The 26,245-nt window shown below is 60.6% G+C and overlaps 5 protein-coding genes across 18 annotated transcripts in view; 4 read left to right on the top strand and 1 right to left on the bottom strand.

Annotated features, from left to right (window-relative positions):
• The first annotated feature begins 291 nt into the window (after positions 1 to 291).
• On the top strand, positions 292 to 5,359 carry DPH2 (diphthamide biosynthesis 2). Of its 3 annotated transcripts, none has more exons than XM_077845323.1 (6): positions 292 to 639; positions 841 to 953; positions 1,219 to 1,442; positions 1,639 to 2,316; positions 2,398 to 2,574; positions 4,923 to 5,359. In XM_077845323.1, exons 1-6 carry the CDS (start codon positions 493 to 495, stop codon positions 5,105 to 5,107), a joined length of 1,524 nt encoding a protein of 507 aa, XP_077701449.1. In that variant the 5' UTR covers positions 292 to 492; the 3' UTR covers positions 5,108 to 5,359. The 3 variants fall into 3 exon arrangements, with proteins under 3 accessions (XP_077701449.1, XP_077701452.1, XP_077701450.1); XM_077845324.1 differs by lacking the exon at positions 4,923 to 5,359 and adding an exon at positions 2,656 to 4,069 and having other exon boundaries at positions 294 to 639; XM_077845326.1 differs by lacking the exons at positions 1,639 to 2,316; positions 4,923 to 5,359 and adding an exon at positions 2,656 to 4,069 and having other exon boundaries at positions 293 to 639.
• Positions 5,360 to 5,602: 243 nt separating this feature from the next.
• ATP6V0B (ATPase H+ transporting V0 subunit b) lies at positions 5,603 to 8,864 on the top strand. 2 transcript variants are annotated; one of them, XM_077845327.1, is made up of 8 exons: positions 5,603 to 5,776; positions 6,442 to 6,490; positions 6,721 to 6,804; positions 6,912 to 6,989; positions 7,200 to 7,269; positions 7,396 to 7,447; positions 7,660 to 7,850; positions 8,551 to 8,864. In XM_077845327.1, exons 1-8 carry the CDS (start codon positions 5,710 to 5,712, stop codon positions 8,575 to 8,577), a joined length of 618 nt encoding a protein of 205 aa, XP_077701453.1. In that variant the 5' UTR covers positions 5,603 to 5,709; the 3' UTR covers positions 8,578 to 8,864. The 2 variants fall into 2 exon arrangements, with proteins under 2 accessions (XP_077701453.1, XP_077701454.1); XM_077845328.1 differs by lacking the exon at positions 5,603 to 5,776 and adding an exon at positions 6,244 to 6,319.
• A 961-nt stretch (positions 8,865 to 9,825) lies between these two features.
• On the top strand, positions 9,826 to 19,298 carry B4GALT2 (beta-1,4-galactosyltransferase 2). Of its 3 annotated transcripts, none has more exons than XM_077845321.1 (7): positions 9,826 to 9,978; positions 11,433 to 11,788; positions 12,011 to 12,246; positions 15,144 to 15,334; positions 15,498 to 15,620; positions 15,738 to 15,842; positions 18,407 to 19,298. In XM_077845321.1, exons 2-7 carry the CDS (start codon positions 11,485 to 11,487, stop codon positions 18,555 to 18,557), a joined length of 1,110 nt encoding a protein of 369 aa, XP_077701447.1. In that variant the 5' UTR covers positions 9,826 to 9,978; positions 11,433 to 11,484; the 3' UTR covers positions 18,558 to 19,298. The 3 variants fall into 3 exon arrangements, with proteins under 3 accessions (XP_077701447.1, XP_077701448.1, XP_077701446.1); XM_077845320.1 differs by lacking the exon at positions 9,826 to 9,978 and adding an exon at positions 10,272 to 10,418; XM_077845322.1 differs by lacking the exons at positions 9,826 to 9,978; positions 15,738 to 15,842 and adding an exon at positions 10,267 to 10,418.
• A 350-nt stretch (positions 19,299 to 19,648) lies between these two features.
• CCDC24 (coiled-coil domain containing 24) lies at positions 19,649 to 23,334 on the top strand. Its single transcript, XM_077845319.1, has 9 exons — positions 19,649 to 19,716; positions 19,942 to 20,114; positions 20,328 to 20,503; positions 20,637 to 20,747; positions 21,236 to 21,310; positions 21,877 to 21,931; positions 22,366 to 22,432; positions 22,545 to 22,623; positions 22,710 to 23,334. Exons 2-9 carry the CDS (start codon positions 19,989 to 19,991, stop codon positions 23,317 to 23,319), a joined length of 1,299 nt encoding a protein of 432 aa, XP_077701445.1. The 5' UTR covers positions 19,649 to 19,716; positions 19,942 to 19,988; the 3' UTR covers positions 23,320 to 23,334.
• Positions 23,248 to 26,245, bottom strand: part of SLC6A9 (solute carrier family 6 member 9) — a 32,466-nt gene continuing 29,468 nt past the window's right edge. For all 9 annotated transcript variants that reach the window (XM_077845311.1, XM_077845317.1, XM_077845314.1 and 6 more), the window contains 2 exons: positions 24,647 to 24,817; positions 23,248 to 24,546 (listed from right to left, as the gene is read on the bottom strand). In XM_077845311.1, coding sequence (XP_077701437.1) covers positions 24,355 to 24,546; positions 24,647 to 24,817 — 363 coding nt within the window. In that variant the 3' untranslated portion in view covers positions 23,248 to 24,354. The remainder of the gene's footprint in view (positions 24,547 to 24,646; positions 24,818 to 26,245) is intronic.

Genomic DNA, 26,245 nt, shown 5'->3' with positions numbered 1-26,245 from the left:
CTCAACCCCCAACGTGGGGCTCCAACTCACAACCCTGCAGTCAAGAGTCATGCTCTTCTGACGGAGCCAGCCAGGCGCCCGGAGAGTCGCTTGGAAGGGGGGGTGGGGTTGACCCGGGACACGAGAGGCTGGAGAAGGCCCGGGGAACTACAACACCCACAAGGCTCCGCGCCTTCCTCTGCGGGAAGGACTCGGGCTCCGAGGCACGTCATTGGTTCTCTGTGGAAGGTCGGGCGGGGATTGGAGGGCGGGAGCAGTGCTGGCTTACGATTGGCGAGGCTGCACCGACCCCGCCTCAAGAACCCGGAAGTGATCCCGGGGCGCGTGGGTACCTGCGTAGCGGAGAAATGTGAGCTTGGACCGGTGCAGGCGAGGTCCGAGGGCTGCCCTCACTGGGTGACTGTGACTCAGCGAGGGCTGCTTTCGAGGACGCGGGGCCTGAAGCTGACCGAGGGACGTCCCCGCTGCTTCCCGCCACCCCGGCTGTGCCTCATGGAGTCTACGTTCAGCAGCCCCGCTGAGGCTGCGCTGCAGCGGGAGGCGGGCGCCCCGGGGCTGCTCACGCCCCCCGAGGACCTGGACCGCGTGTACGAGCTGGAGCGAGTCGCTGGATTTGTCCGCGACCTGGGGTGTCAGCAGGTGAGGGCAGGGCAGGAAAGGGTGGCTCCCCTCGGGATGGGCAGCCCGGAAGCCGGATCTTGGGGTAACTTTATGGGGCGGGGGCGTTGTTCCTCTGAGAGGAGGGGCTTTGAAGGCTAGGTAGGGACTCGGGGAAGGTTTCCTTGAAGAGGCGCTCAGTAGAGGAGAGGCTATTCCTGACTCCGTGGCTTGTGCCTACAGGTGGCCTTGCAGTTCCCTGACCAGCTACTGGGAGATGCTGGGGCGGTGGCTGCACGACTGGAGGGGACCACGGGGTCGAAGATGTTCATTCTGGGCGACACGGCCTACGGCAGGTGTGGATTTGAGCTTGAGGACTGGGGGCCGGGGGCGGGAGGTGTAGGTCTAGTGACCCAAGGCTCTGGGTGTTTCCCTTCTATGACCTTGTGTGCCCCCAGTGGCTGTGTTTTACCTTGATAATGCCCCCCTCCTCTTCTGATACTTGCTCCGCCGGATGACAGACAGTGTCTTCTTTTTCTAACGTCGTTTTCCCCACTGACGACATTTCACACTTCCATGAAGGACGGTGAACTCTTCTCACTAATGGTATCTTCCCTGCAGCTGCTGTGTGGATGTGCTGGGCGCCGAGCAAGCTGGAGCTCAGGCCCTTGTACACTTTGGCCCTGCCTGCTTAAGCCCTCCAGCCCGCCCACTGCCTGTGGCTTTTGTCCTCGGTCAGCGTCCTGTGCACTTGGAGCTCTGCGCCAAAGCCTTTGAGGCCGAGAACCCAGACCCCAAAGCTCCGGTGGTGCTGCTAAGTGAGCCTGCCTGTGCCCACGCTTTGGGTGAGGGTTTTTGCCTGTGCATGCAGGAAGGGTAGGCCAACTACTTTGTTCCTCGATAGTCCCGCTTCAGTACACTCCCAGAGAAATCTCAGGATATGGGCTTGATCCCAGTCTTTTGGGTCACATTCAGTCTCTTGGGGATGAAGGGGTTCCTGTTTAGGCAGACCCCAACTCTGACACCACCTCCTCCTTCCAGAGGCTTTGGCCACTCTCCTGCGCCCACGGTACCTGGACCTGCTTGTCTCCAGCCCAGCTCTTCCCTTGCCAGCGGGCTCCTGTAGTCCAGAGCCTGAGCCCCTAGAGCGTTTTGGCCGCCGCTTCCCCCTTGCTCCAGGGAGGTGTCTGGAAGAATATGGTGCCTTCTACGTGGGGGGCTCTGAAGCCAGTGCTGACCTAGACCCGGACCTGAGTCGGCTGCTTTTGGGCTGGGCACCAGGGCAGCCTTTCTTCACCTGCTGCCCAGATACAGGGCAGACTCAGGATGAAGGTGTCCGAGCTGGGCGGCTCAGGGCACGTAGACACTATCTGGTAGAGAGGGCCAGAGATGCCCGTGTGGTGGGGCTCTTGGCAGGCACGTTGGGTGTGGCCCAACACCGTGAGGCGCTGACACACTTGCGGAACCTGACTCGGGCTGCAGGCAAGCGTAGCTATGTGTTGGCCCTGGGGCGACCCACACCTCCCAAGCTCGCCAACTTCCCTGAGGTGGATGTCTTTGTGCTATTGGCCTGCCCTCTTGGTGCTTTAGCTCCACAGCCTCCTGGTGGCTTCTTCCGGCCTATCTTGGCACCGTGTGAGCTAGAAGCTGCCTGCAACCCTGCCTGGCCACCTTCAGGCCTGGCTCCCTACCTCACACATTATGCAGATTTATTGCCTGGTGAGTACTGGGGTACTGGCTGAGGTAGAAACACTTGGGGCATGGAATTGGGCCAGTATGGATCCTCTTTCTCCCTCCTAGGCTCTCCCTTCCATGTGCCTCTCCCACCACCTGACTCAGAACTGTGGGACACCCCAGATGTGTCACTCATTACTGGGGAACTCCGACCCCCACCTGCATGGAAGCCATCAAATGATCCTGGATGTTTGGACCTGAACTTGCGGCCCCAGCTAGAGCTGGCTGAGAGCAGCCCTGCAGGTAAGTGTGCCAAGTCTCTGTTCCCAGCTGAACTCTTTCCCCAGATTTGGCCCACTTGGCCTCAGTCCCCTCTCTCTGCAGCCTTGTTCCTTAGTTCCCGGAGCTGGCGAGGCCTGGAGCCCCGCCTGGGTCAGACAACGGTGACAGGAGCTGTGAGCGGAAGACGAGGGATTGCCATCGCCTATGAGGATGAGGGAAACAGCTGATACCATGTGAGGCCAGAGACACAGATGGACTTAAGAATTGATGCAAAGACCTTTAATGTTCCCTGCATCAACCTCACTCCTTGCCAGGAACCTTGAAAGAGCCTGGCTGCCGGGAAGGGCAGATAGCCCCTCACTGAGGAAGAGAATCCAGCTCTGTCCTGTCCTGGCACCGGCACAGGGCTTAGCATATAGTGGCTTAATAAATGCCTTTTGGACTGATGGGAGTGATTTGAGGCTTTCCTGAAGGTTTATTGGCCCATCTGTCCTCCTGGGAACAGCCCAGGAGGCTGACTGACTCTGGCCAGTCCCAGTTTCTGATGTGCAATTGACAGTTTGCCCTTGTCAAAGGTTCTAGGTGGTCTAGACCAGGGTTTCTCAACTTTGGTTCTATTGACATTTTGGGCCACGGAATTCTTTGCTGTGAGGGGTTGTCTTGTGCACTGTAGTATGTTTAGCATCGTCTGTGGTTTCTGCCCACTAGATGCCCCCAACATACCCCTTCCCAATTGTGATAACCAAAAATGCCTCCAGACATTGACAAATGTCTCCAATGGGGGCAAAACTGCCCCTAGTTGAGAACCACTAGTCTAGACTTGTGTTCTCCAAAAAGTAACCACTTGAACATATAGCTATTTAAGCATGAATTTAAATTAGTTAGAATTAAAAACTGTTTCTTTTTTTATTATTTTAATTTCAATTTGTTTTGTTTGGTTTTTTTTAAGGTTTTTTATTTATTCATGGGAGACACACAGAGAGAGAGGCAGAGACACAGGCAAAGAGAGAAGCAGGCTCCATGCAGGAAGCCTGATGTGGGACTCAATCCCTGGTCTCCAGGATCACACCCTGAGCCAAAGGCAGATGTTCAACCGCTGAGCCACCCAGGTGTCCCAAATTCAATTTGTTTTTGTTTGTTCATTTACATTTTTTTAATTTAAATTCAATTTGAAAAACTCAGTTTCTCAGGGTGCCTCGCCAGCTCATGCAATTCTTGATCTGATTCATGAGTTCAAGCCCCATGATGGGTATAGAGATTACTAAAAAAAAAAAAACAAAACAAACAAACAAAAAAAGACGACAAAAAACAACACAAACCGCTAAAAATAAAAACTCAGTTTCTCAGTCACACTAGTCACATTTCAGTGCTCGTTTGGCCACATGAGAGGACAGTGTATCTATAGGACATTTCCATTATTGCACAAAGTTGTATTGAACAGTGCTGGTCTACACGGACTGTAACTTTGTTTCTCAGGGAGAGTATGGAAACTTGAATAAACTAGATACTTTTTTTCCTTCTGTTTCTTTTTATTCATCAAACACTACAGGTCCTGAGTGGAGATCTGAATTGTATTTAATTGTATTCCCATCCTCACAGTGTAGTTCGGAAGAGAGGCAATTATATAAGCAATTACCACACAGTGAAATGGTACTTTCCGTGAGGAGGGAAGCCCCCTGGGGGTACATCTCCACGTTTGCAGAGAATCTTGGCATACTCGCCCTGTCCAAGGAGTTGAAGAAGCAGGTGCACAGGGAGCTATGAGGTCCGGGCTTTCAGGGAGTGCCCAGTCTATTGGTAGAGGCAGATCTGTGAACTAACTCTGGCAGCAAAGTGGACACCAATCGTCTATTTTACAAATAGGTATGGAGCAGCCACTGTGTGCCAGTCACTGAACATAAAATAGTAACCTCAACAGAAATCGTTTCGTAGTGCTTACATTCCCTTGGGGGGTGGGGGAAGAGATGGACAAAGTAAAACAATTAGTATGCCCAATGGTGATAAGCAAGTACTACGGAGAGCTATAAAGCTGGGAAGGAGTGTAAGGGAGGAGAGTGGATTGCCATATTGAACAAGTCGGCTAGGGACGGCCTTGTGAAGAGGGTGAGCAAAGACTGAAAAGAAGTGATGGAGTGAGCCACATGGATGAGTAGATGCAGAGGGAACGAGTGCAAGGGTGACATAATGGGGGTATGGCTGGTGTGTTCAAGGAATAGCAAGGAGGCCAGTGCAGTTGGTAGGGGTGTATTAAATGAAGTCAGGTCAGGGGCATGGGAAGCCACATCGGAAGAGGCCTCGTAGGTCATTAGTAGGACTTTATCTTTTATTCTGAATGAAATGGCCTTTTTTTTTTTTTTTTTTTTTTTAAGATTTTGTTTGTTTATTCAGAGAGACCGAGGCAGAGACACAGGCAGAGGGAGAAGCAGGCTCCTTGCAGGGAGCCCGACGTGGGACTCTATCCGGGGTCTCCAGGATGACACCCCAGGCTGCAGGCGGCGCCAAACCACTGCACCACCGGGGCTGCCCGAAATGGCATTTTAAACCAGTGACATGATCTTAAGTTTCATAAGAATCACCAGGGCAGCAGGGTTAGCCCAGAGCAGGCCCATCATCTGCCTCTGCTTTCTGGGGACCAATGGGCGTTAGCTGGGCAACGGGGTGAGCACGAAGAAGATGCTTCAGGGAGAGGAAACAGCACGAGCAAAGTGAGGGAGAGTCCCCTGGCTGGACTGGGAAGGACGGCAACGGAGGAGGCCCACGGAATAGCACGGGGCTGGAGGCTAAGCTAGGGAGGCCCGCGGGCGGGCTCTGTGTGAAGCAGGGCTGGTGGGCCCAAGGGGGGCTGGCTGCGGGGCGGAGGAGGGGGGCGGGTGACCAGCCAGAGGTCGGCGGCCGAAGGACGCCGGAGCCTCTCGGGAAGCGCGAGACTACAACAACCACAATCCTCCGGGCTCCGGTTCCGGCGTCGCCGAGTTCTGGCCGGGCGGCAGCGGCGCGACGCCAGGCCCGGCGTGGGGTCACGTGGTGCCGGCGCGTCACGTGTGTGAGTCAGGTGACGCTGCGGGGCGGGCGGACAGACTGCGGGGCGGACGGTGGACGCAGGGACGCGGGTTTAGCTGTGGCCCCACGGACCCGAGCCCCGCCGTCGTCGCCGCCATGACGGGGCTAGCGCTGCTCTATTCCGGGGTCTTCGTGGCCTTCTGGGCTTGCATGGTCGTCGTGGGTGAGGCCGGGCCCTGGCAGGGGGGCTGCAACGCCGCGGGAGCAGCGGGGTCCCAGGAGTGCTGGGCCCCAGCGCGGGCCCTGTGCCCGGGGCTTCGGGACGTGGCCTCCGGCCCGGCGGCGCTTGTGACCCTGCCGGGGGAGACCCGGGTCTCTGGCCCCGTGACGCGGGGCGCGGATGGCGGGGAGGGGGCCGAGAGCAGCCCCTCCCCCGTCTCACTGCCGCGGTCCGTCGCTCCTTCCAGAGGGGCCCGCTTGGGTCACGAGCCGGCTGTTCCGGTTCCTCTTTGCCGGGTCCTTTTGCCCTTACCCCACCCCCCCCCCCAGCTTGTTGGGTAAACAGCAGCTCAGCCTGGGCTCCAGGGGATTCAGGCCCACGAGCCTGGCCGCGGGGGCGGGGGGAGCCTCGGGCTGGGAGGTGGTGACCCGGGCCGGGGGGGGGGCGCGGGGGGTTGGTTACTGAGGCAGTGGCGGAAAATGGAGGTCTGAGCAGAGGAGCCTGAAGCACGGAGGCCGGGCGAGGAGTCTCCCTTGACTTTGCGAGGTGGGCCTTTGGGGACCGGCATGTCAGCCGAGCAGCAGTTTCTCCACGAAGTTGGGAAGTTTCTTAGTAGAGAGCCGCCTCTAACTCTTTTTTTTTTTTTTTTTTTTGCCTCACTGCTGCAGGAATCTGCTACACCATTTTTGACTTGGGGTTCCGCTTTGATGTGGCCTGGTAAGGGAGGGCGGGGAGAGGATTCCCCTAAGAACTTTGCAGTTCCTCTTCACTGATCTAAGCCCCTACTCCGCCTCATCCTCAGCTGTCTGCAGTGTAGACTTTTGGGAGATGTGACGTGTTTTATCTCAGCATCCAGGACTGGCATGGGCTTGGAGGGCCGGAGGACGGATTTTGTGCTCCCTTCTCCACCAAAGCTGAAATTGCTTTCTTCCCTATTTCCACACCAGGTTCCTGACTGAGACTTCCCCCTTCATGTGGTCAAACTTGGGCATTGGTCTGGCTATCTCCCTGTCTGTGGTTGGGGCAGCATGGTGAGTGTTGGGGGGGGGGGCGTGAGTCATAGCAGGTGTCACTGGGTCCTTAGTCATCCTGGGGGCAGTGACAGGCTCTGCTCATCCGTTTCTTATCTTTCCACCAGGGGCATCTATATTACTGGCTCTTCTATCATTGGGGGAGGAGTGAAGGCCCCCAGAATCAAGACCAAGAACCTGGTCAGGTAAATGTAGGGCCTTCAGAGGGTTGTCAGAACCAGCTGCATTGGGAGCTGCCTATTTGTTTGAACTGATAATGCTGCTGCTGACCAGCCTCCTGGTGGGGTGAGATGTCAGTGGGGGAAATGGTGACTGAGGACTCTGGGGAGGAAGGTTGATTTCTTTCTCATTTTTTTCTCCTCTCCACCCCTCATGCCCACCACTACCACTACCAGCATCATCTTCTGTGAGGCTGTGGCCATCTATGGCATCATCATGGCAATTGTGATTAGCAACATGGCTGAGGTACGGAGAACCAGGGTGGTGTGGGCATCTCTTCCAATGTGTTCTATTCAGTGCTTAGTGAGGCTGGAGGAGAGGGAGTGGCATAAGGGGGAGGGGAGATTCTGAGTATTTCTCTGCCTCCTGCAGCCTTTCAGTGCTACTGACCCCCAGGCCATTGGACATCGAAACTACCACGCAGGTAGGTAGATGTGTGAAGGAAAAAGGCTGGGGCTTCACATCTGCTTCCCCACTTGCATGCCTCAGCTCAGACTCATTATTTCAACATTCACTCCCTTTGTTTGGCCTGCTTGGCCTAGTTGGAGTGCTGACTATCCCCATTAGTCCATGTTGGGCCCTTGTCCTCCTCTCCCCCTGTGCCTGGCTTGGCCTCAATACTCTTTATCCTCTCAGGCTACTCCATGTTCGGAGCTGGCCTCACAGTAGGCCTGTCTAACCTCTTCTGTGGAGTCTGCGTGGGCATCGTGGGCAGTGGAGCCGCCCTGGCTGATGCACAGAACCCAAGCCTCTTTGTAAAGATTCTTATCGTGGAGATCTTTGGCAGTGCCATTGGCCTCTTTGGGGTCATTGTTGCAATCCTTCAGGTGATGAATCCCCTGGGGAGCCTCTGTCCTTGTCCCTATCCCAGCCTCACCCTCCTTCCAGAGGAGCCACTGTGTTCCCTTCTCCATCTATAACCAGAGAATCCCTGAACAGCTCCCACCACTTCATTCCCATTTTTTTGTTTTTTCCTTTTGAAGCTTTCCAATCTGGTATTGTTGACAAGAGTAATGTGTATTTTCCTGTTGTTTTGTGCCTGTAGGTCTTCTGTTGAAGCTTTTTGTTCCATTAGTTTTTGCTTCTGTTTGTAGTCTAGACGAGGTTGGGATCTTGTCTGTGTGTCAGTTTGTCTCGGTGTGATTGTGTATCTCAGGGTCTGTGTGCATGTGTGCTGTCAGTAGGACAGCATGTCTGTATTGTGTGTGTTTTGTCCAACAGTGTGTAAGGGAGGCTGAGGATCAGCCTGACGGTCTGAACGTGATTGTGTGCTAAGTGGGGTTGACATTTGGTAACTGGTCCTGTCCATATTGCCACTTCTCCGTCTCTGTGTCCCACAGCCTGACTCTGCAGTTGTCTGACTGTCCCTGTTCCTGTGTTTGTCACACCATGTCCATCTTGGTCCAGTCATCCATCTGTTGTGGTCTGCCCATCCCACCATGGGTTTGCTAGAGCTGATCTATCATTTGTCACTGTCTTAATCTGTTCCTCTGTCTCTGCCTGATTTCTCCTGTTCTTCTTTTGCAGACCTCCAGAGTGAAGATGGGTGACTAGATGATCTGTTTGGGTGGGGCCGTGTCCCACTCTTATTTATTTGTGGTTTTCCCGGGACAGCTGGAGCTGTCATCCTTGGCCTTTCAGGGGGCTTGGTGTTCAGGGGCCCCCCTGCACTTGCTGCACGTGCTGCCTGTCAACTTGGAGGCACTGCCTGGCTGGACCCTCAGTGTGGGGAGTGGGCCACTCACTGATGGCCGCGTGCACCTGTGTACTGGTGTCCCACCTCTGCCCCCAACCCATCTTCCCAGTGTTTGTGAAATAAACGTGGTTTTCGTCTGGGTCAATGCTGCTTCTGTTGCCCTTCTTTGCTACTTTCTTTCATGGAGGGAGAGTAAACGGGCCTGTAGGCCTCAACCTTATGCCACCCTCTTGGCACGTTTCTGTCTCATACACATTGTCTCTGCTCTGGACAGAGCTGGTTCCTGGGCTGGAGAGGAAGGATGCTGAACATCTTTCCTGGAGGGAACAAGAGGGTCTGGGGATACGGACCCAGGTGTTTGTGCAGGGGAGGGGGCTGTCCTCCTCCCCTGGCTTCTTCAAGGTTCTGTCTGCTAAGCCCGGAAGGGCCACATCTCCTATCTGGCTCTGGCTCTACTACTGGGCATCCATCACCCTCCAGCGCTGTGGGGCTTGGAGCCCATCACTTGCCCTGCCAGTACCTAACCTGAGCGCTTGTTCCCAGGGCCCCGTCCAGCTCCTCCCCCTTCCGTGCCATCTCTTGCCAACCTCCTATTACCCTAGAAGCCCCGGCCACATCCCTCTTTATGTCTTTAAGCTGGCGGCCCCCTCCGCGGCCGCGGGCAGACAATCCCGTGCCCATCAATGAGCTCACAGATCCCTAACCTCCCTGCTGGAGTCGCCTAACTTCCAGGCGCCCTTCTTTGGCGGAGTTGGCGCCCCAGCCCCCACCCGCGCCCTCCCCAGTCCGCACCCCGAGGCCAGCCCCCGGGCGCGCCTCCCCCCGCCGGCCCCGGCCCCGGCCCCGGGCCCCGGCCCCCGTGCGCCGCGCTGGGCCGCCGGCAGGGGCGGGCGGCGGAGGCGCGCGGCGGGCGCGGGCGCGCTGGAGGCGGGGGCCGCGGGGGCGCGCGCGCGGGCGCGGGCGCGCCGGCCAGGCCTGCCCCTCCGAGGCGCCGTAGCGCGGGAGGGAGGCGGCGCTGTGGTCCGTCGGTCCGCGGTCCGTGGGTCTGCCGGCCGCCCGGCCCCGCCCTGCCCCCCGGGGCGGCTCGGCTCCATGGCCCGCGGCGGCGGCGGGAGGCGGCCCGGGGGCCGCGGGGGCCGCTGACCGGGCGGCGGGAGGCGGCGGGGCCGGGCCATGGGGGACGGAGCCGGCCGCAGCCACGGGAGCCGGGAACGCAGCCCGAGCCGGAGCGGCGCCCCCTGCTGAGCCCCGAGCGCCGGGTGAGCCCCCCGCCCAGCGCCCCGACATTCCAGACCGGGCCCGCGATCCCCGCCCCGGAGCCGGCGAGAGGCGCGGGCGGCCGGACCCCGGCCCGGGGCTGCCCCCCCCCGCCCGCGCCCCCCCGCCGGCCGCCCTTATTGTCCTCGCGCGCGGCCGGCGCCCCACTCACGCTCCCCGCGGCCCGGCCCCCGCCCCCCGCCCCCGGCCCACGGACGCTCCCCGGCTCCACACCCACCGGGTCCTCGGGCCGCCCCCGTCCCGGGAGCCACGTGCCCCGGCCGGCCTGCGTGTCGGCCCCGCCCTAACGCACCTCGCCTGACCCAGAAGCCCGGCTGGGAGGGCGGCGGGAGGGATGCTTGCACGTGGGGCCCGGCGTCTGCGCGCCCGCCCGGGAGCCTGCATGCATGGCTGTGCACCTCGAGGAGCCGCCGCTTTGTTTGTGAGTGTGTGACTCTGCGCTACTGTTACTGTCACTGGGGCGTGTCTGCGACTCTGTACGTAGTTCCTGGGGTGTCTGAGTGCAGGTGACTTCAGCTGGGACCCGGGGTGTCTGTGGTGGCCGTGCGGTGCCCTGTATCTGAGTGAGACCCAGCCTGCTCCCTGGAGCGCTGCTGGAACCGCAGCTGGAGCCGTGGCCCAGGGAGGACCCGCGCCTGCCTTGCCGATGTGGGAGCAGTGTCCAGGGCCCGGACCTTCCTTCTTCCCGGGAACCAGAACCAGGAGTGCTGGGCAGGCTCCAGAAAGTTCATGCCAATCCTTGAGGTCTTAGAGGAGGGGCATCCTATGCCCCACCCTATATTTTGACCTCTTGCTCCAGCCATAAACATCTTGATCGTATTTGGGCCTCCTGGGTGCTGAGGGCCACTTCCCAGCCTGGTCCTAGTTGGCCTGGCCTACTTGTCCCTGGTACCTACCTGTCCAACCAAACCAGTGCCCACCATGCTCCTGGCAGGACTAACTGAAGTCATGAGTACCAAGCGCTCCTGCATGGTAGGTGCTCAGTCAGTGGTCTCCCCTCCCCAGCCCTGGGTTGAGGATGCTGCCCTGCAGGGTGTCTGTTCTCTGGGGCACAGGTACACGTGTGGGTCTGCAGGTAAACGTGCTTCCATTTGGAGTTATGAACCACTGCGATCAGAGGTCTGTGTTGGTGTTTCTGAGAACACACAGGCGTGCACCTTGAGTGCGGGTGCATGAGGTTGCACTTGTGTGTGTGTGTGAGCAAGGAGGAGGAATGTCTGCATACGTGGTTAGTCCTCGGGTGCGTGAAGATGTGTGAGTAGTGAATGGCCAAGGACTGTGTCTGCGTGTCTATTAGCAGGTAGATTGGGAGTCTGCGAGCATCACAGGGGATGAGCAGATAATAAGTGTGAGCAGTGGCAGGAGAGGGGTGGGCGGGTAGCCTCACCCTGCCAGCCCTGACCTGCTGGGTCTTTCTCTCTCTTCCCCTGCCCAGGCCGGCAGCCGGATGCCCGGGCCCGTTGGGCGGGCCAGCGGCCGCCTGCGGGATGAGCAGACTGCTGGGGGGGACGCTGGAGCGCGTGTGCAAGGCCGTGCTCCTTCTCTGCCTGCTGCACTTTCTCGTGGCCGTCATCCTCTACTTTGACGTCTACGCCCAGCACCTGGCCTTCTTCAGCCGCTTCAGCGCCCGTGGCCCTTCCCGCGCCCTCCACCCAGCTGCCAGCAGCAGCACCAACTTCTCCCGGCCCAACGCCACGGCCCCCAGCTCGGGGCTCCCCGAGGCTCCCAGCGCCCGTCCTGGCCCCACGGCTCCCGTCCTGCCTCCCTGTCCCGACTCGCCGCCTGGTCTTGGTGAGCCTGGGGGGAGGGCCTGCCCCTAGGGGTGAGCAGAAGACCCCACCGCTGTTTTGACTTGGGGAAGGAGCCCTGGGGGTGCAGGGGTCCGGGCCTGTTGCGAGAGGGCGGCTCTTGGGGCTCTGTCGGCCCACCCCGGGCCCGTCCGGGGCTGAGGGAGAGGGCTGGTGCCCCTGGATGGTGGCGAGGGCCTGATGCCTGCTACCGCCCTGCCTGCAGTGGGCCGGCTGCTGATCGAGTTCACCACGCCCATGCCACTGGAGCGGGTGCAAAGGGAGAACCCGGGCGTGCTCCTGGGCGGCCGCTATGCACCCCCCGACTGCACGCCCGCCCAGACGGTGGCGGTCATCATCCCCTTTCGACACCGGGAGCACCACCTCCGCTATTGGCTCCACTATCTGCACCCCATCCTGCGGCGACAGAGGCTGCGCTACGGTGTCTACGTCATCAACCAGGTGCGCTGCCGGTGGCCCCGGGCTGGCTCTAGCTGCCGGGGGACCCCTGAGCACCTGTGGGTACGGGCACCCACGTGGGGTTGGGAACATTCGCAGGATCTTGTCTGCCGCCGGTTGTGTGGATACACAGCCCCAGGCGGGCCTGCGTGATGTCCATGCGCACTCAGGAGGGCTTGCATGCCCATATAGGGGAGTATGTGCACGCGGATGTTGGCCGCACTGATGGGTGTGTGCATGGCCTCGGGATGGGCCCCGTTGTTGCTCCCCAGAGACCCCTCCCCATGGAGGTGGAGACCTGGGTGAGGAGAGAGAGGTAGAGCCTGAGAGAGGGATGAAGCTTGCTTGAGGGCCACAGCCACCGCAGAGGCCCGGGAACTCAGCTCCGTGTCTAAGCCTTGCCATGAGCCTGGCGAGGCCCGGCTGTTGGGCCCCGAGGAGGATCTGCTGTGGGACTTGGGCCTCCTCTAAGTATGGGACCTGGATCCCCCTTCCGGGCTGATGGTGCAGGCTGACTTGTGGCTGGGGACTAGGAGGGCACAGAGGGCCTTGCCAGCCCGGGAGTTGAGAAGTGACGGTAGAGGTGGGTCTTGAGGGATGAACAGGCATCAGCCGGCTGACTGGCTGGAGGCCCCAGGGGTCGAGAGAACCATCTCGTGTATTCGGGAACTGGTGGCCAAGGTGTGGGATCCAGCATGCAGGGTGGGTGGCAAAGATGAATCTGGAGCTGCTGGCAGAGCCCAAATCCAGAAGGGTCTCTGGAGGCATGTCAGGCAGTTGAATTCCAGCCTGGAGGTGGTGGGGCACCACTGGAAGGTTCTAAGTGAGGAGTAGCATATACATTTGCTTATTGGGAAGATGGCTCTGGTTGCATGTGGGGGAGGAGCTGGAGGGGGAGACTTGGGGGGGTGACCAGTTGGGAAGAGGCTACAACGTTCAGGAAAAGAGTGAACCTGCATGTGAGTCAGTAGCAGTTGTGGCCATGAAGGGAGATGTGACACAGTAGGGAGTAGGGAGAGGGAGACACGGGGACACCTCGAGGGTTTCTCCTTGGCCATCTGCCGTGTGGTTGGCTGTGCCTGTGAGTGAGATGGGAACACAGGAGCCGGGCCAGGGCTGGGGGAGAGCGTGACTCGGAATTCTTTTTTGCATGTGATGAGTTTGAATGTCCGGGTGAAGTATGAGAGGAGTGTTCAGCCGGCAGTTGGACCAATGAGTCCAGCGAGCAACGAGGTCTGAGGTGCGGAGAGGCATCTGGGAGCCACCGGCATGCAGGTGAACCCTAAGCCCGACAGTGTCCAGGCTGCCCCGGGAGCACAGGACCTGAGAGGAGAAAGCCAGCGCGTAAGGGACAGGTGGAGAGAGGGACAGCAGCACACACTGCGCAGGTTGGCCAGAAAGGCTCGAGGAATCCCGGGAGAAGGTGGTGTCCAGAAGCCCAGGAAAAAGTGTCCAGAAGGAAGCACGGCAGCTACGTGAGCACTGCCGGGGGAGTAGGGATATGGACCAAGAAGCGTCCAGTGGATTTAGTAACAAGGTGGGCCCAGCGAGAACCATTTCAGGGGCATGGTGGGGGCGGAAGCAGATTGCAGTGGGTTGAAGAAGGAATCAGATTTGACAAAATGGAAATAGCCAATTGGAGGCAACTCTTAAAAAAAAAAAAGAAAAATCTCTGCCGAGAAGGGGAGGCAAAGGTAGGGCGGTGGCTAGAGAGGTTTATTTTTCAGATGGAGTAAAATTGGGCATGTTCATGAGCCGTGTGGGAGAAACTCGGGGCTCCTGGCTGGGGAGAAAGGTCAGAAAGGAGAGCCGATGAGGCAGGAGAAAGTACACAACTGCTGCAAGGGCTGGTGGGAGAGAAGGTGCAGGGCAGGGAGGGGAGAGAGCAAGTAGGGCTGGGCAGTTTAGGGGAGCAGCTCCCATTCGCTCGGGCTCAGGCTGCCTGGTGGGTAGGAGGGGCATGCCTCAAGACCCCTTCAGGGGCCTGGCCAGCTCCAGCCTAGAGATGGTGGGTTGGGACAGAGGGCCCAGCTCTTTCCATGAGATCCTCCTTGCCCTGGCTAGAATTTGGAGCTTGGGCATGCGTGGCCAGGAACCCAGCCTCAAGGAGGCCCGGCCCTGCAGCCCCTTTTCTAAGGGGACCTCAGGCTCACTGGACTGCGACTGCCTGTACACCTGGGGAGACAGGTCAATCTAGCCAGATCCTGTCCTGTTCCTGTCCCCATCCTGTCCCAGTCTCAGAGGCTGCCCAGGGAGTTGGATGTGGGTCCAGATGAGCCAGAGGGCTGGGTGGATGAGGCTTGGTGGCTCATCCCCATGGTTCTTGATCTTGGACACTGGGCATTGGGGTGTGCATCGTTCATCTCATTTTGTGAGTGCCCAGCGGGGATACAGTGTCTCAGGGCTGCTCTTCCTGGCACAAGGGACACGGCTACAAGGCACGCTGGAAAGAAGGGGTGAAAAAATGAGCGACAGGAGCGCTCTGAGTCCCAGCTTAACCGGACTCTGGCATAAGTGAAGCTCACAGGACAGAGTGAATGATGACCCAGAGGCAGGGAGGTCAAGGATGCCTGTCCAGACATAAGCTTGATGATCAAATCAGAGGAGAGCATTCCAGAGCTAACACCAGGGCCTCACGGCAGGAAGGAGCCTGACATGTTCCAGAGCAGCTGAGAAACATAGCGCAGCTGGGCCCTGGAGTCTGAGGGCGATGGCGCGAGAGGAGACTGGAGCCAAGCCATGGAAGGCCTTAGTAGGCGGGACTTAGGGGAGCCACTCAGAGTGGGGTGGGGGAGGCAGGGAAGTGGCAGGCCCTTGGGGACCACTCTGGACAGTGCTAAAGTGGCAGGTGCCTGCCAGTCACAGGCCCAGAGCTGACCTGTCCCCTGCACCGACCCCAGCACGGTGAGGACACCTTCAACCGGGCCAAGCTGCTCAACGTAGGCTTCCTAGAGGCGCTGAAGGAGGATGCCACCTACGACTGCTTCATCTTCAGTGACGTGGACCTGGTCCCCATGGATGACCGCAACCTGTACCGCTGTGGTGACCAGCCCCGCCACTTTGCCATTGCCATGGACAAGTTTGGTTTCCGGTGAGGGCTCCCTTCTCAGCTGGATCCAGACTCCCCCCGCCGCACCCAGCGCCCCCTTGCCGCTGGCCCCTGTAGCACACTCTCCCCCACACCCACCCATCTCTGGCTTTCCCTCTGGAGTCCTCTCAGGCCCCTCACTGACACCTGCCCTCCCCTGCCACAGGCTGCCCTATGCTGGCTACTTTGGAGGCGTGTCAGGCCTGAGTAAAGCCCAGTTTCTGAGAATCAACGGCTTCCCCAACGAGTACTGGGGCTGGGGTGGCGAGGATGACGACATCTTCAACCGGTGAGTAGGGGTGGGGTGGGGCAGGGAGTCGACCGGGTGCAGAAGGTGCAGCACAGACTGGGCGAGGCTCCTTGCCCTTCCTGGTGCCTGCTCCAGCCCATCTGTCCCCATCCCCAGGATCTCCCTGACTGGGATGAAGATCTCGCGCCCAGACATCCGCATAGGCCGCTACCGCATGATCAAGCACGACCGGGACAAGCATAACGAGCCCAACCCGCAGAGGTGACCCCAAGCGCCCCTATTCCCTTGCTCCTTAGAAGTGACTCCCCGGTGCCACTGATCCCCAGATGTGATCCCAAGGCCCTTGACCCTTGACTCCTAGAGATGGCCCCCACGCCCCTGCTCCCTGTTCCCCAGCCCCTAGCTCAGTCTCACCCCAGACTTCTGTCATCCCTGGCCTCATTCCTAGAGGTGACAACAATGTAACGGCAGGGTTCAAATCATCACAAGTTGATGACATTCCCGTTGGTGTCCTCACAGACCTCCCTCGTGCCAGAGCAGATAGGACAAGAGCTAGCAGGCACTGGGCACAGCTCCAGGGCCTGGGGACCCAACAGAGGTGGCCTTGAGTGGCATGGGGCCAGGCGCCGAAAGACAGTGCTGAGCCCTCTGAGACCAGAGTAGGCTGCTCTGTCCCTGGGGGTGTAGCAACATTTGGTGTCCGGTGCTGGCTGGGAGAAGCACCTGGGGCATGTGCAGTGTAGACCAGGGCTTCCTGGCACTGCTCTAACCTAGGTGGGAGGTGGGGGGAGCCTGGAGCCAGTCCCTGCCGGACATCACACCGTGAGGTTCACTCCAGGGAGGGAGACAGGCAGTTGTAGCACAAGGTGATCAGGGCAAGGTGCTGTCCTTGCAGAAGAGGGAGTGATGGTGGGAGGCCCTCCTGGAGGAGGTGATGGTAAACTAGACTTTGGAAGATGATCCATTGGACAAGTATTTGTCACCCACCGGCCGGGGGCACAGTGCTGTATTCACCAGGCTAGTGGAGGAGGCCAGTTTGGAGAAAAGGCATAGTATTTGCAGGAGTCTGGAATGTGAACTTGCATGATATATACGCTGAGAGTCTGAAACTCTGTTTTACAGTCACTGAAGGCTGGGAGTGACCATAGAGGGGTCAGTGCTGGCTGGGGTGTCAAACCCCAGGTTGGGAGTTTTACTTTTGTGCCCAGGGCACCGGGGAGTCGTGGAAGGACTTTGAGCAGGGAAGGAGCAGGATCAGATTTGGGTTTGAAAGGACCACCCTGTGAGTGCGAAAAAGGTGAAGGGCTGGTGGGCCTGGAAGGAAGCTGACCAGGCTTGATGGAATTGGGGGCCCTGGGGTGTGCTGGGTGTGAGGCTGCCGTGTCCCCGGATGGAACAGTGTGTAAGGGTGGGGAGGTAGGCTGCAGCAGCAGCGGAGGGCCGGCATTTGGCAGGAGCACGAAGCCCTGGGCATCCAGGGAGCTGATGAAAAAGCAGTTCAGATAGAAACCGAGGCAAGCAGGGCAGGGAGAAGAGGGGCTGGAGGGCGTCTGAGGGAGCGTGCTCAGTGTTGAGATGGCTGGGGGGCGGGGGGGATCTGAGCCGAGCTCAGAAGGACTGGGAGGATCAGAACACTTGGGATGAGGGTGGGAGTGGAGCTCTAGAAGCACATGCCGAGGTGTCATCATGAGTTAGTGATGTCTGCCTTGGGTGAGGAAGTGGCCAGACGGCAAAGCATTTCTAGCTTGAAGAACTCTCTGGGTGCTGGTTCCGTCCACCTAGGCGCCTTTGCCCCAAATCTAGTTCTCCTGGATTCTTCTTTGACCCTACATGTCTATACCACCAGCAGGTGGTGTCAGTGCCACTCCCAAAACAGATCTGAGCCCATCTGCTTTTCCCTTCACCACCTCTGCCCTAGTACAGCCTCTGTCATCCTGTCGGGACTGCTGCAGTGGCCTCTCACTAGTTTTCCTGTTTTCCTCTCGTCCTTGTCCTCCTGTGGCTGGTGTCCTCTGGCTGTCCCCGCCGGCCTCCCACTGGGCAAAAAATCCCTGTCTTCTCACTCCTCGAATAAAAAACCTGCATCCTCTGACTTACAGAGCCCCACCCCGACATGCTCTAGCCTCCAAGCTGTTCTTAAGCCCTTGGCCCATGAAGCTCTAACCACTGGCTGTGCAACTTCTCATTTCCAGGTTAGGGTCAGCGTGTGCTGACCTCTGCTTGGAATGCTCTCCCCCCTGCTGTCAGCTTGGTGTCACAGGCTCACCCCTTCCAAGGCAGCCGTCTCCGTCTCCCTCCCCTGTCTCCCTTAGCACTCTGATGCGTCCCTTGTCAGTTGCCTGTCTCCCTGGTGGAACAGACTTGCCATGAGAGGAAGGACTTAGTGCCCTGTCCCTGACTGTGTCCCTAGTACTTATGAGCAGAGCCTGGCACTGGGGGGACTGCTCAGTAAGTAAGTGGTGAGGGACGGAGGAGATAGCCAAGAGAGAAGAGGGGCTTGGGGAGCACAGATGATGACCCGACGCAGGACAAGTTGCCTTTGAGGTGCCTATGGGATGCCCGTGTCTGGGTCTAAGGCTGAGAAGAGCCTGAGATCAGAGAGAGATTTGTGAGGGTGTCCAATTCTGGACTCGAGGGGAGAAGATCTCTGTTTTAAAGGCAGATGCCAGAGCAAAAGGGCTCCAAGCAGGTGACGGGCAGAGGGTTTGGTGAGGAGAACTGAGTCATCCCTGGAAGAAGCCAGGGTGGCTTGAGCCTTACCCCCAGAGACCCCATACTGGGTTTATTGGGTAGCCCTGATCTGGACCCACTTCCATCCTATCTAGGTTTACCAAGATCCAAAACACGAAGCTGACCATGAAGCGGGATGGCATCGGGTCAGTGCGGTACCAGGTCTTGGAGGTGTCTCGGCAACCACTCTTCACCAATATCACAGTGGACATTGGGCGGCCCCCGTCATGGCCCCCTCGGGGCTGAGCTAATGGGTAAAGGCTCCCAGTGCCAAGGATTGTCTGCCAGAGGACTGACCTATATACTATATAGCCTGGCTGGCGGCTACTCTGTGGAGGATCCCCCAGGACTCAGACTGTGGGCTCTGCTTTCGGAGGGTCTTCCACAGGCCCCTCCAGCTGCACCTGGAAGTTTCAGAACCTACTTTGGGGGACTTCCAACCTGGGCGAGCCCCTCCAGTGTGGCCCTCTCTGGGGTCAACTCTTCGTCCTGTCCCTCCCTGCCCAGCCCAGCCCTCCATCACTGTCAGGGTCGGCCCAGCCCCTGCACTGCCTCACCGAGTGGCCCGGGCTAGGTCACTCCACCTCTCTGTGCCTCAGTTTCTCCCCCCTCGAGTCCCCTAGGGCCTGGAAGAGTAGGAGGTACAACTAGGGGGCAGTGTGGCTTCCAGGGGGAATTCTCAGACCTGGGGATCCCCCGCGCTCCCAGGGGAGGGGAAACCTTTTTCATTCAACATTGTAGGGGCAAACTCTGGTGCGCCCCCTGCTGAGGAGAAGCCCCAGGAGGGGACCAGAGGGGGTGCTGTGTCGCTGCCTGGGATCTTGGGGCTGGGCTTTGCATGGGGGGCGGGGGAGGGGGCCTGGATCCGTCAGTCTGGTCCCCGCCTCCCTATCTCAGAGAGAAGGCAGCAGCCCCAGGGCCGGCTCGGTGTTTGTACATTGCACAGAAACTTGTGTGGGTGCTTTAGTAAAAAACGTGAATGGAGCAGCCCCTTTGTCTGCTTGGCGCTGGGGAAGCTGGGTCCCGGGTCCCAGACCCCGCGTGTGCGGCCGGAGGGCCACTGGCCTAGGCCGTCGGGCGGGCCGGGCCCGGAGAGGCAGCGAGCAGTCCCCCCGGTGGGCCCCGGCTTCTCGGTTCTTCCCACCCGCCCCGAAGCTGCCGAGAGAGGAGCCGGGAGCGCCGGGCGGCGAAGCTCCCCGCAGGCCCCGCCCCCGCCGGCTGGCCCCGCCCCGCCGGCTGGCCACGCCCACCCGGAGGGCGGGGCCCGGAGCGGCGCGGTTTCCCGGGTGACGGCCGCGCGGAGGAGGCGGGGCCAGGGCAGGCGGTGACCGGGAGCCGCGGCCCGCGAGAGTCGGCCGAAGCGGGGCAGCAGGGACAGCGCCAGAGACAGGCGGCTCCGGGCCCGGTGATTCCAGTCGCCGAGACTGGCGGCGGAGCTGGGGGACTTGGGAGACGCCGGGGAGCGCGACGGGGCGGGGGCGGGGCCCTGGGGGCCCGGGAGGGGCGCGGCCCTGGGGGCCGGGAAGGGGGCGGGGCCCGGGAGGGGCGGGGCCCGGGAGGGGAGGGGCGGGGCCAGCCCCGGCCACCCGCCCTCTCCCGGTAACGCTGCGGGGCCCCTGCTGTCCCGCAGGTGCGAGCCTGGGGCCGCTCGCCGGGGGGCGGCGGCGCGGGCGGGCCATGCTCCGGGACTCCCCGTCGCTGTGGGAGCTGGTGGAGGAGCACGTTCCGCTCCCGGAGCGGCCCGAAGTGAAGAGGCTTCTGGGGGAGACGACGGTGGACCTGAGCCTGGAGCTGCGGGCAGAGGTGGGGCGTGGGCGGAGGGGCCACACTCCAGGCCTGTCCCAAGACTCGGGTGATTTCCCCACCTCCCCTCGGGCCCCCCCGTCCTGCCCGAGAACTCCCGAGGTCCGGCCGACCAGCCCTCTAGACTGCGCTCTGCCCTCATGAGGTCCCCCAGCCCCGTCCACTCCCGTCACTGCTCTCCCTCGTCGCAAGGTGTGCCAGCTCTCCTTGCAGGTGGTGACGCTACAGGCCCTGCTCCGGGAGGCTCGAGCCTCCCGAGCCTCGGGCTCCCGCCCCACCTCTGAGCCCTCCTCGCTTCTGGCACCGCCGCCCCTCCTAAGAGACCTCGTGCGCCAGGAGCTGAGGCAGCTGCTCCTGAGTCTCCGCCAGAAGGCCATCCGCGAGGGCAGGTGGGAACCTCGGACCTAGGGCGAGGCCCCGGAGCACGGCTAAGGGGGCTTGCCCTGCACCTGAAAAGGGGCCAGGATTGCCTTCGGTGGTCCCCAGGAAGGAGCCCCTGACTTTCCTGTGCACCTTCTGCAGGGACCAGACCCAGGCTTGGGTCCAGTACAGCCCCAGGGTCCTGCGCTTTGCCTTGGAGGAGCCTAGGTGTGATTTGCCAGAACAGAAAATCCAGATGAGGAGTGAACCCAGGTGAAGTGGTGGTAGGAAAGGAGGGATCTCTCCCTACTTGGCAGGGGCCCAGCCAGCTGGTGGCTTCCACCTGGCTCTGTGGAGAAGTTCCTGGCCTGGAGCTGGAACCCCCACAACCACATGTGGGGGTCAACAGGAGCTGGGCTAGAGAGCCCAGGGGACCAAATGAGACAAATGAGGGTGTTCCTAAGTGAATGGCAGCAGCCACTTAGTTCTGGTTCTCACACAACCCTTTGAGGGAGTGACAGCACCCTTTTACTGAGGAGGAAACTAAAACTCAGAAGGGGTAACCGACTTGCCCAAGGTCACACACACTGAAGGGTGAGGGAGCCCATTTGCAAACCCAGGCTCTGGGACTCCTCTCCTTTGTGCTCTATATGTTGCCTTTTCGAGAAAAGACACAGAACTGTCTAGGAGTGGCATTTGTGTCCCGAAGGCCTGGGGTGAGGCAACCTGGGGAGAATGATGTTGACCTCCTCTGCCAGCAGTGGTCAGAGGGACCTCAGCATCATCAAGGACCAGCTGAACGTGTCCAGCATCGACCAGGTTGCTGGACACCTGCGGTGAGGCCCCCCTGAGCGTACGTGGGGGGTGGACACAGGGAGGATGGGGCTGGGGCAGGTCTTGAAGTACTGAGACTGAGCTTCGGGGAGAGGAGAAGGAGGCCACACACCTGGTGGGAGGCCAGGATGGGGAGGCTGAGAGGTGGAAAGGGCAGGTTGCTGCAGGGCCTCAGTGGCTGCTGCCAGGAAGTGGTCAAGCGGGGGGGGGGGGGGGGGGGGGGGTGGGGGGGGGGTGGGGGGGGTGGGGGGAGGGAGCAGCCTGAGGATTTTTATCCTGAGGGGAGGCACCGTGGGAGGGTTTCAAGCAGAGGAAGGGCTGTGATGTGGGGGAGGAGGGAGGCCAGAGGAGGCCCCTGCAGTAAGAAGAGAGGATGGTGGGTGCTGTGCAGTAGGTGCGGGGAGGACACATCCTGCCCTGGAAGAGGCTGGTGGGGGGTGGAAGGCTGGGGCCGAGAGCAGGGTGGGTGAGGCAGGAGGGCCCGGCGGGGGTGGGGCTGGGTGGAAGGCTCAGCTGAGACTGGGTCCTGTGGCGCTGGTCCCGGCTGCCACACTCGCATGTGTCCCAGGATCCTCCTGGAGGAGGAGTGTCACACCTTGGAGAGGATGGTCCCCATCCTGCAGGTGAGCTGCAGCCGTGGGCCGCCCTGCCCAGAGCCTTTCTGCTGAGTGTAGACGCAGCTGCCTCTCACTGGTGTGTGAGGCCCACATACATGTGTGTCTGTGTGCATATGTGCATGTAAAGGTGTGTGAGTCCTGAGGCCATTTCTCACATATGCATGGTCCCTATTGTGTGTATGAATCCAGAATATTCTGGTGAGCCCGTAAGTCCAAGGTCAGCACTTTAGATTAATTTGCTGAACTTGTCCTGTCTTTGTCTCCTTACCTGCCCTAAGTCTGAGTCCAAGCCAGCCACCACCTCACCCAGCGGGGCTTTTCAGGGGGGCGGGGGGACTGGTGCTCCCCCCAGAGACTGCCTGGACCAGTTTTGGGGTCCTGCCATGGGGATCTTGGCCTCTGCGTCCAAGGCTGGGGCACTGAGCCAGCTCTCCCTGCAGCGCTGCCTGGAAGAGTATACAGGGGCACCCCAGCCCTCTGAGGCAACCCTAGAGCCCACCCTGGCAGGTGAGGACCCCATGTAGGCCCCAGAGCACCCAGCCTCCTGCTGTCCACCCCACACTTGTACACACCCCGGAACTGCTACGAGTTGTGTCTCAGAGATACCTCTCTGCTGCAGAGCTAAAGGAACAGAAGGCAGCCATGCAACAGGAGCTGCAGGCACCTCTGAGGCCCCCCTGCGCCTCCTCCAGCCGCAGGTAAACCAGAGCACCTGGCTGGCTGGACAGGGTGGGCTGAGGCTCAGGCCGCTGCTGGCTCACCGCTGCTCTTTCCGTCCAGGCAGCAGCCCGTGGGGTCCTCCAGCTGGGGTCTCGGGCCCGTGCCTCGCCTCCATGGGGCTTCAGGAGCTCGGGCTGGGCCTCTCCAGTGCTGCCGGCCCACTCCTCCTCCGGGGCGCCACCCCCAACCCCGAGGCCTGGCCACCGCCTGCCGCTGGGGACGGCAGCTTCAGTGCGGCCCGCGGACAAAGCCAGCTTCTGCTCCAGTGTCCAGCGCAGCACCCTAGGCCCCCACCTGAGGGGCTGGTCACGAGGAAGGCTTCGGCTTCTGCTGGACCTCACGCCAGCTGCCGCCTCTCCGCCGCTATGGCCCAGCCTGCTTCAGATCTGGTCTCAGATGAGCCCTTGCCAGGACACCGACACTGTCCGTCTGTCTGGGCCTTGCCCCCCACCCCCCTCGTCAAGTCCCTAGTGCCCGGTTCTGACAATCAGAGCCTTTGGCCCTCCTTCTCCTGGCTCTCCACAAAGGCCTGGCAGGCAGAGGTCTCATCCCAGCCCCGACTCTTGTCCCCCTGGGGGACTCAGACAAAGCACAGCAGCAGCTCAGAGACAGGAATAGAAATTTCATTAAAATCTATGGACTTTAAAATCCTAGTGGTGCACACGGATGGGTAGGGGCGGGTGGTGCACCGTTATTGCTACAGAGGATTAGAGGCGGCTCTTCCGGGGCTGTCACGGCACAGAGGGGCACAGAGGACGGACAAACGGACACTGCAGGGCTTGGGGGGAATGAGCTCGGCTCCAGAGAGGGGATGGGGCACGCGGGCTGGGGCCATTTGGCACATGAACAAGGGCAGCCCAGTTTGGGAATCCTGGGCCTTTTGCCTGGTGGAGGGAGGGCAAGGGGGTTTCATGTAAGGTCCCCTTCCCCGGGGCTCTGGGCTCAAACCTCCTGCTGAGGAGCACCCCACCCCTACCCCCCAGAAACTAGTGCTTTGGGCAGGCTGCTGGGTTGTGGGCCTCTGCTGGCTGGGCCTGACAGCCAGGGCTGGAATGAGGCGCAGAGACCCCAGGGCAGCCGAGTGAGGTGCAGGCAGGCCTGGAAGACAAACGGGGCCCGCGGCTGGGGGCATGGGAATGGCAATCACAGAGAATACGATTTTTACAAAAATAATTACACAGACAAACAGGGCTGGGCGGCGCGGCCTGACAAGTAACACTGTACAGCCCCCTCAGCCCCTCACCCTGGCCCCAGATAGGAAGACCCAAATCGGCCCGGGTGGAGGCCGGGGTCTGCTCTGAGGGCAGGAACACTGGTCAGGAGGTGGAGGCCCAAGGAGGGGGACAGGTAGGGGCCCACCTAGAACCTCAGCTCAGGGCAGAGTGTGGGGGCATCAGAGGCCATGTAAAGCCCAGCAGATTTCTGGGGACCTGGCCTGAGACCACCCTCCAAAGTGCTTTGAGCGCCCCCCACCCCCCCCGCCACCCCCCCATGGCCCACACCCATCCCCAGCTGCCGTCTTGGCATCCAAAGGACCTGTAAACACTGGGGACACGAGCACAAATGACCACGCTACCAGTGGCGACCAAGGGGACAGCAGCCGCCCTGGCCAGGGCATGGCAGGGGCAGGTGGCGACACCCGTCGCCTGCCTCCCCAGTCTCTGTGGTGGGAGCACGGGCGGGGCGGGCACTCCCCAGGCCAGCTGTGCTCATATCCGGGAGTCCTGCAGACGGCTCCCGTTGCTGCCCACCATGGGGAGCTGGGCCTTGTCCGGGTGCAGCGGCTGGACCTCAAGCCCATCTTCGGGAGACGGCGGTATGGTGGGGGCATAGCGCCCAGTCTGGTGCTCCAGGAGGGCAGGGCCCCAGTCTCTACTTGGCTTTGTGGCATTTTTCAAGCGCTGTGGGAGAGGCAGACATGGGGGTGGGGGGGGCGCTTCAGGAGGGAGCTGGGGAGCCCCATCCACCCGCCCCCTCCCGCCGGGTGCACCCACCCCTCACCTGGAGGAGGGTGTCCCCATCTGTGCGGCAGAGCTGGAACAGGGCATAGAGAGGGATGCAAATGACAGACGACAGAGCCATAAGGAAGCCGATGGCCACGGCCCAGCCAGGGTACTGGTAGTGGTTGTAGGTGATTGGCCGGTACTGGATCACCGTGAAGATAAGAATGAACTGCAGGGGGCAGGGGACGAGCGTGCTTGAGGCCTGCCCAGGACCACCCCAGCCGCCCTTCCCCGGGTCCCGTCCTCCTCCCAGCACCCCGTCCCTTCCTCTCCAGTCTCCCGGCCTACAAGGCGGCATCGTGGGCAGGTCGGGGCAATGTCAAGGTTGGGGAGTGGAAGGAACAGATGGAGCCAGGGGTCCAGAGCCTGGTGGGCAGGGAGGTCTGTCTTTGCTGTAATCCTGAGCCAGCCCGGGAGCAACTGATGTCACCTCTGAGGTCAGTAGGTCCTGCTCAAAGACTCCCAAGGGCTCCCTCCTGCCCACTGACCAAGGCCGAAGTAAGTAAGGCCAAATCCCTGGCCTCAGGGCTGTTAGCATCGCACACCGCACCTCACTTAGCCCTCTGGCCACATTACCCTGGTCTCAACGTCGCGTGGTCGCGTCTGCACCCAGCATTCTCTTCCCCCTTCATCGATTCTGGAGAACCCTCTACACTTTCCTCTGTCAGACCCTATGCAAATGCCACCTCCTTCAAGAAGCCTCTCCAGATTTCTCATCCCTCTTCCCGAAAGGCCTCTCCAGGGCATTTTCTACCCGCTAAACATTTCCCACAGGCCGGGACCTCCTGGGACTGCAGCAGGGTCTCAGTCTCATGGGCTGATGTGAACGGGCCTGTGCAGAGAGGTGGGAGCGATGCGGGAGAGGAGAGGGCAAGGCCCCACCTGTCTGGCTGTGGAGCCACAGGGGAGGCTGGGGACCCGGAGCCGTTTCGGAAAGACAGGAGTGGGACGGGAAATGAAGCCCGGGGCCGCAGCGACAGCAGCAAACTCAGGAAGCAGAAAGACGGGCCGGCGGCTCACGGGCCACCCAGGGGCCTGGCGTATGCACCGCTCCCCAGGAGGGCTCCGTGTCCACCTCCTGAGCCCTCAGCTGCGTCTCCTGCGTGACCAAATTCAGGAGGGCAAGACCCACACGCACTAGGGGCACCTCCTGGCACGCTGCACGTGAAACAGTTTTCCTGAGTGGAACTAGGTGCTGACCAAGTCGTAAACAGATCCCTTTTTCCAGCAGACAGAAAGATGGTTTGTCCAAAAGAGCTTTGCAGAAATCTAAAGAGGTAAAGCCCCCCCAGAAAGACACAACATTCCAGAAACACGGGGCCACGGGGCCTGGAGTCGTGAGCTTCGGGAGACTCTGGCCTGGCTCTCTGAGCACGGAGAGGCCGCTGCCCACGCAGCCTCCATCGCGCGGAGACTCGGGAGCCAGGCCGAGCTGCCCCTGCGAGCCCCCCTGTACCTGCCTCATTCCTGCCTCCCGCTCTGCCTGGGCTGGTACCCCAGGTCTCCACCCGGGGGGCAGCCTCTTTGGGGCTCTGGAGGGTGAGCTCCCTCCGAAGGGCCCCGGGCCTTGGCCGCACCCCCAGAGGCCCAGGCTTGG

Source organism: Canis aureus, chromosome 13 (assembly GCF_053574225.1).
Source record: "Canis aureus isolate CA01 chromosome 13, VMU_Caureus_v.1.0, whole genome shotgun sequence".
Lineage (NCBI taxonomy): Eukaryota > Metazoa > Chordata > Mammalia > Carnivora > Canidae > Canis > Canis aureus.
Note: the sequence above shows the minus strand (reverse complement) of the source record. Positions and strands in the feature narration are given on the sequence as shown.

Excerpts from the sequence above, each read along its gene's own strand:
- DPH2 (XM_077845323.1), top strand. The coding sequence starts at position 493 with ATGGAGTCTACGTTCAGCAGCCCCGCTGAGGCTGCGCTGCAGCGGGAG. Across the intron at positions 2,317-2,397 it reads TTATGCAGATTTATTGCCTG|GCTCTCCCTTCCATGTGCCT; the intron begins GTGAGTACTGGG and ends TCTCCCTCCTAG. Across the intron at positions 2,575-4,922 it reads GGCTGAGAGCAGCCCTGCAG|ATTTTGTTTGTTTATTCAGA; the intron begins GTAAGTGTGCCA and ends TTTTTTTTTAAG.
- ATP6V0B (XM_077845327.1), top strand. The coding sequence starts at position 5,710 with ATGACGGGGCTAGCGCTGCTCTATTCCGGGGTCTTCGTGGCCTTCTGG. Across the intron at positions 5,777-6,441 it reads GGCTTGCATGGTCGTCGTGG|GAATCTGCTACACCATTTTT; the intron begins GTGAGGCCGGGC and ends TCACTGCTGCAG. Across the intron at positions 6,491-6,720 it reads TTCCGCTTTGATGTGGCCTG|GTTCCTGACTGAGACTTCCC; the intron begins GTAAGGGAGGGC and ends TTTCCACACCAG.
- B4GALT2 (XM_077845320.1), top strand. The coding sequence starts at position 10,384 with ATGGCTGTGCACCTCGAGGAGCCGCCGCTTTGTTT. Across the intron at positions 10,419-11,432 it reads GAGGAGCCGCCGCTTTGTTT|GCCGGCAGCCGGATGCCCGG; the intron begins GTGAGTGTGTGA and ends TCCCCTGCCCAG. Across the intron at positions 15,843-18,406 it reads AACGAGCCCAACCCGCAGAG|GTTTACCAAGATCCAAAACA; the intron begins GTGACCCCAAGC and ends CATCCTATCTAG.
- CCDC24 (XM_077845319.1), top strand. The coding sequence starts at position 19,989 with ATGCTCCGGGACTCCCCGTCGCTGTGGGAGCTGGTGGAGGAGCACGTT. Across the intron at positions 20,748-21,235 it reads CAGATGAGGAGTGAACCCAG|TGGTCAGAGGGACCTCAGCA; the intron begins GTGAAGTGGTGG and ends CTCTGCCAGCAG. Across the intron at positions 22,624-22,709 it reads TGCGCCTCCTCCAGCCGCAG|CAGCCCGTGGGGTCCTCCAG; the intron begins GTAAACCAGAGC and ends CCGTCCAGGCAG.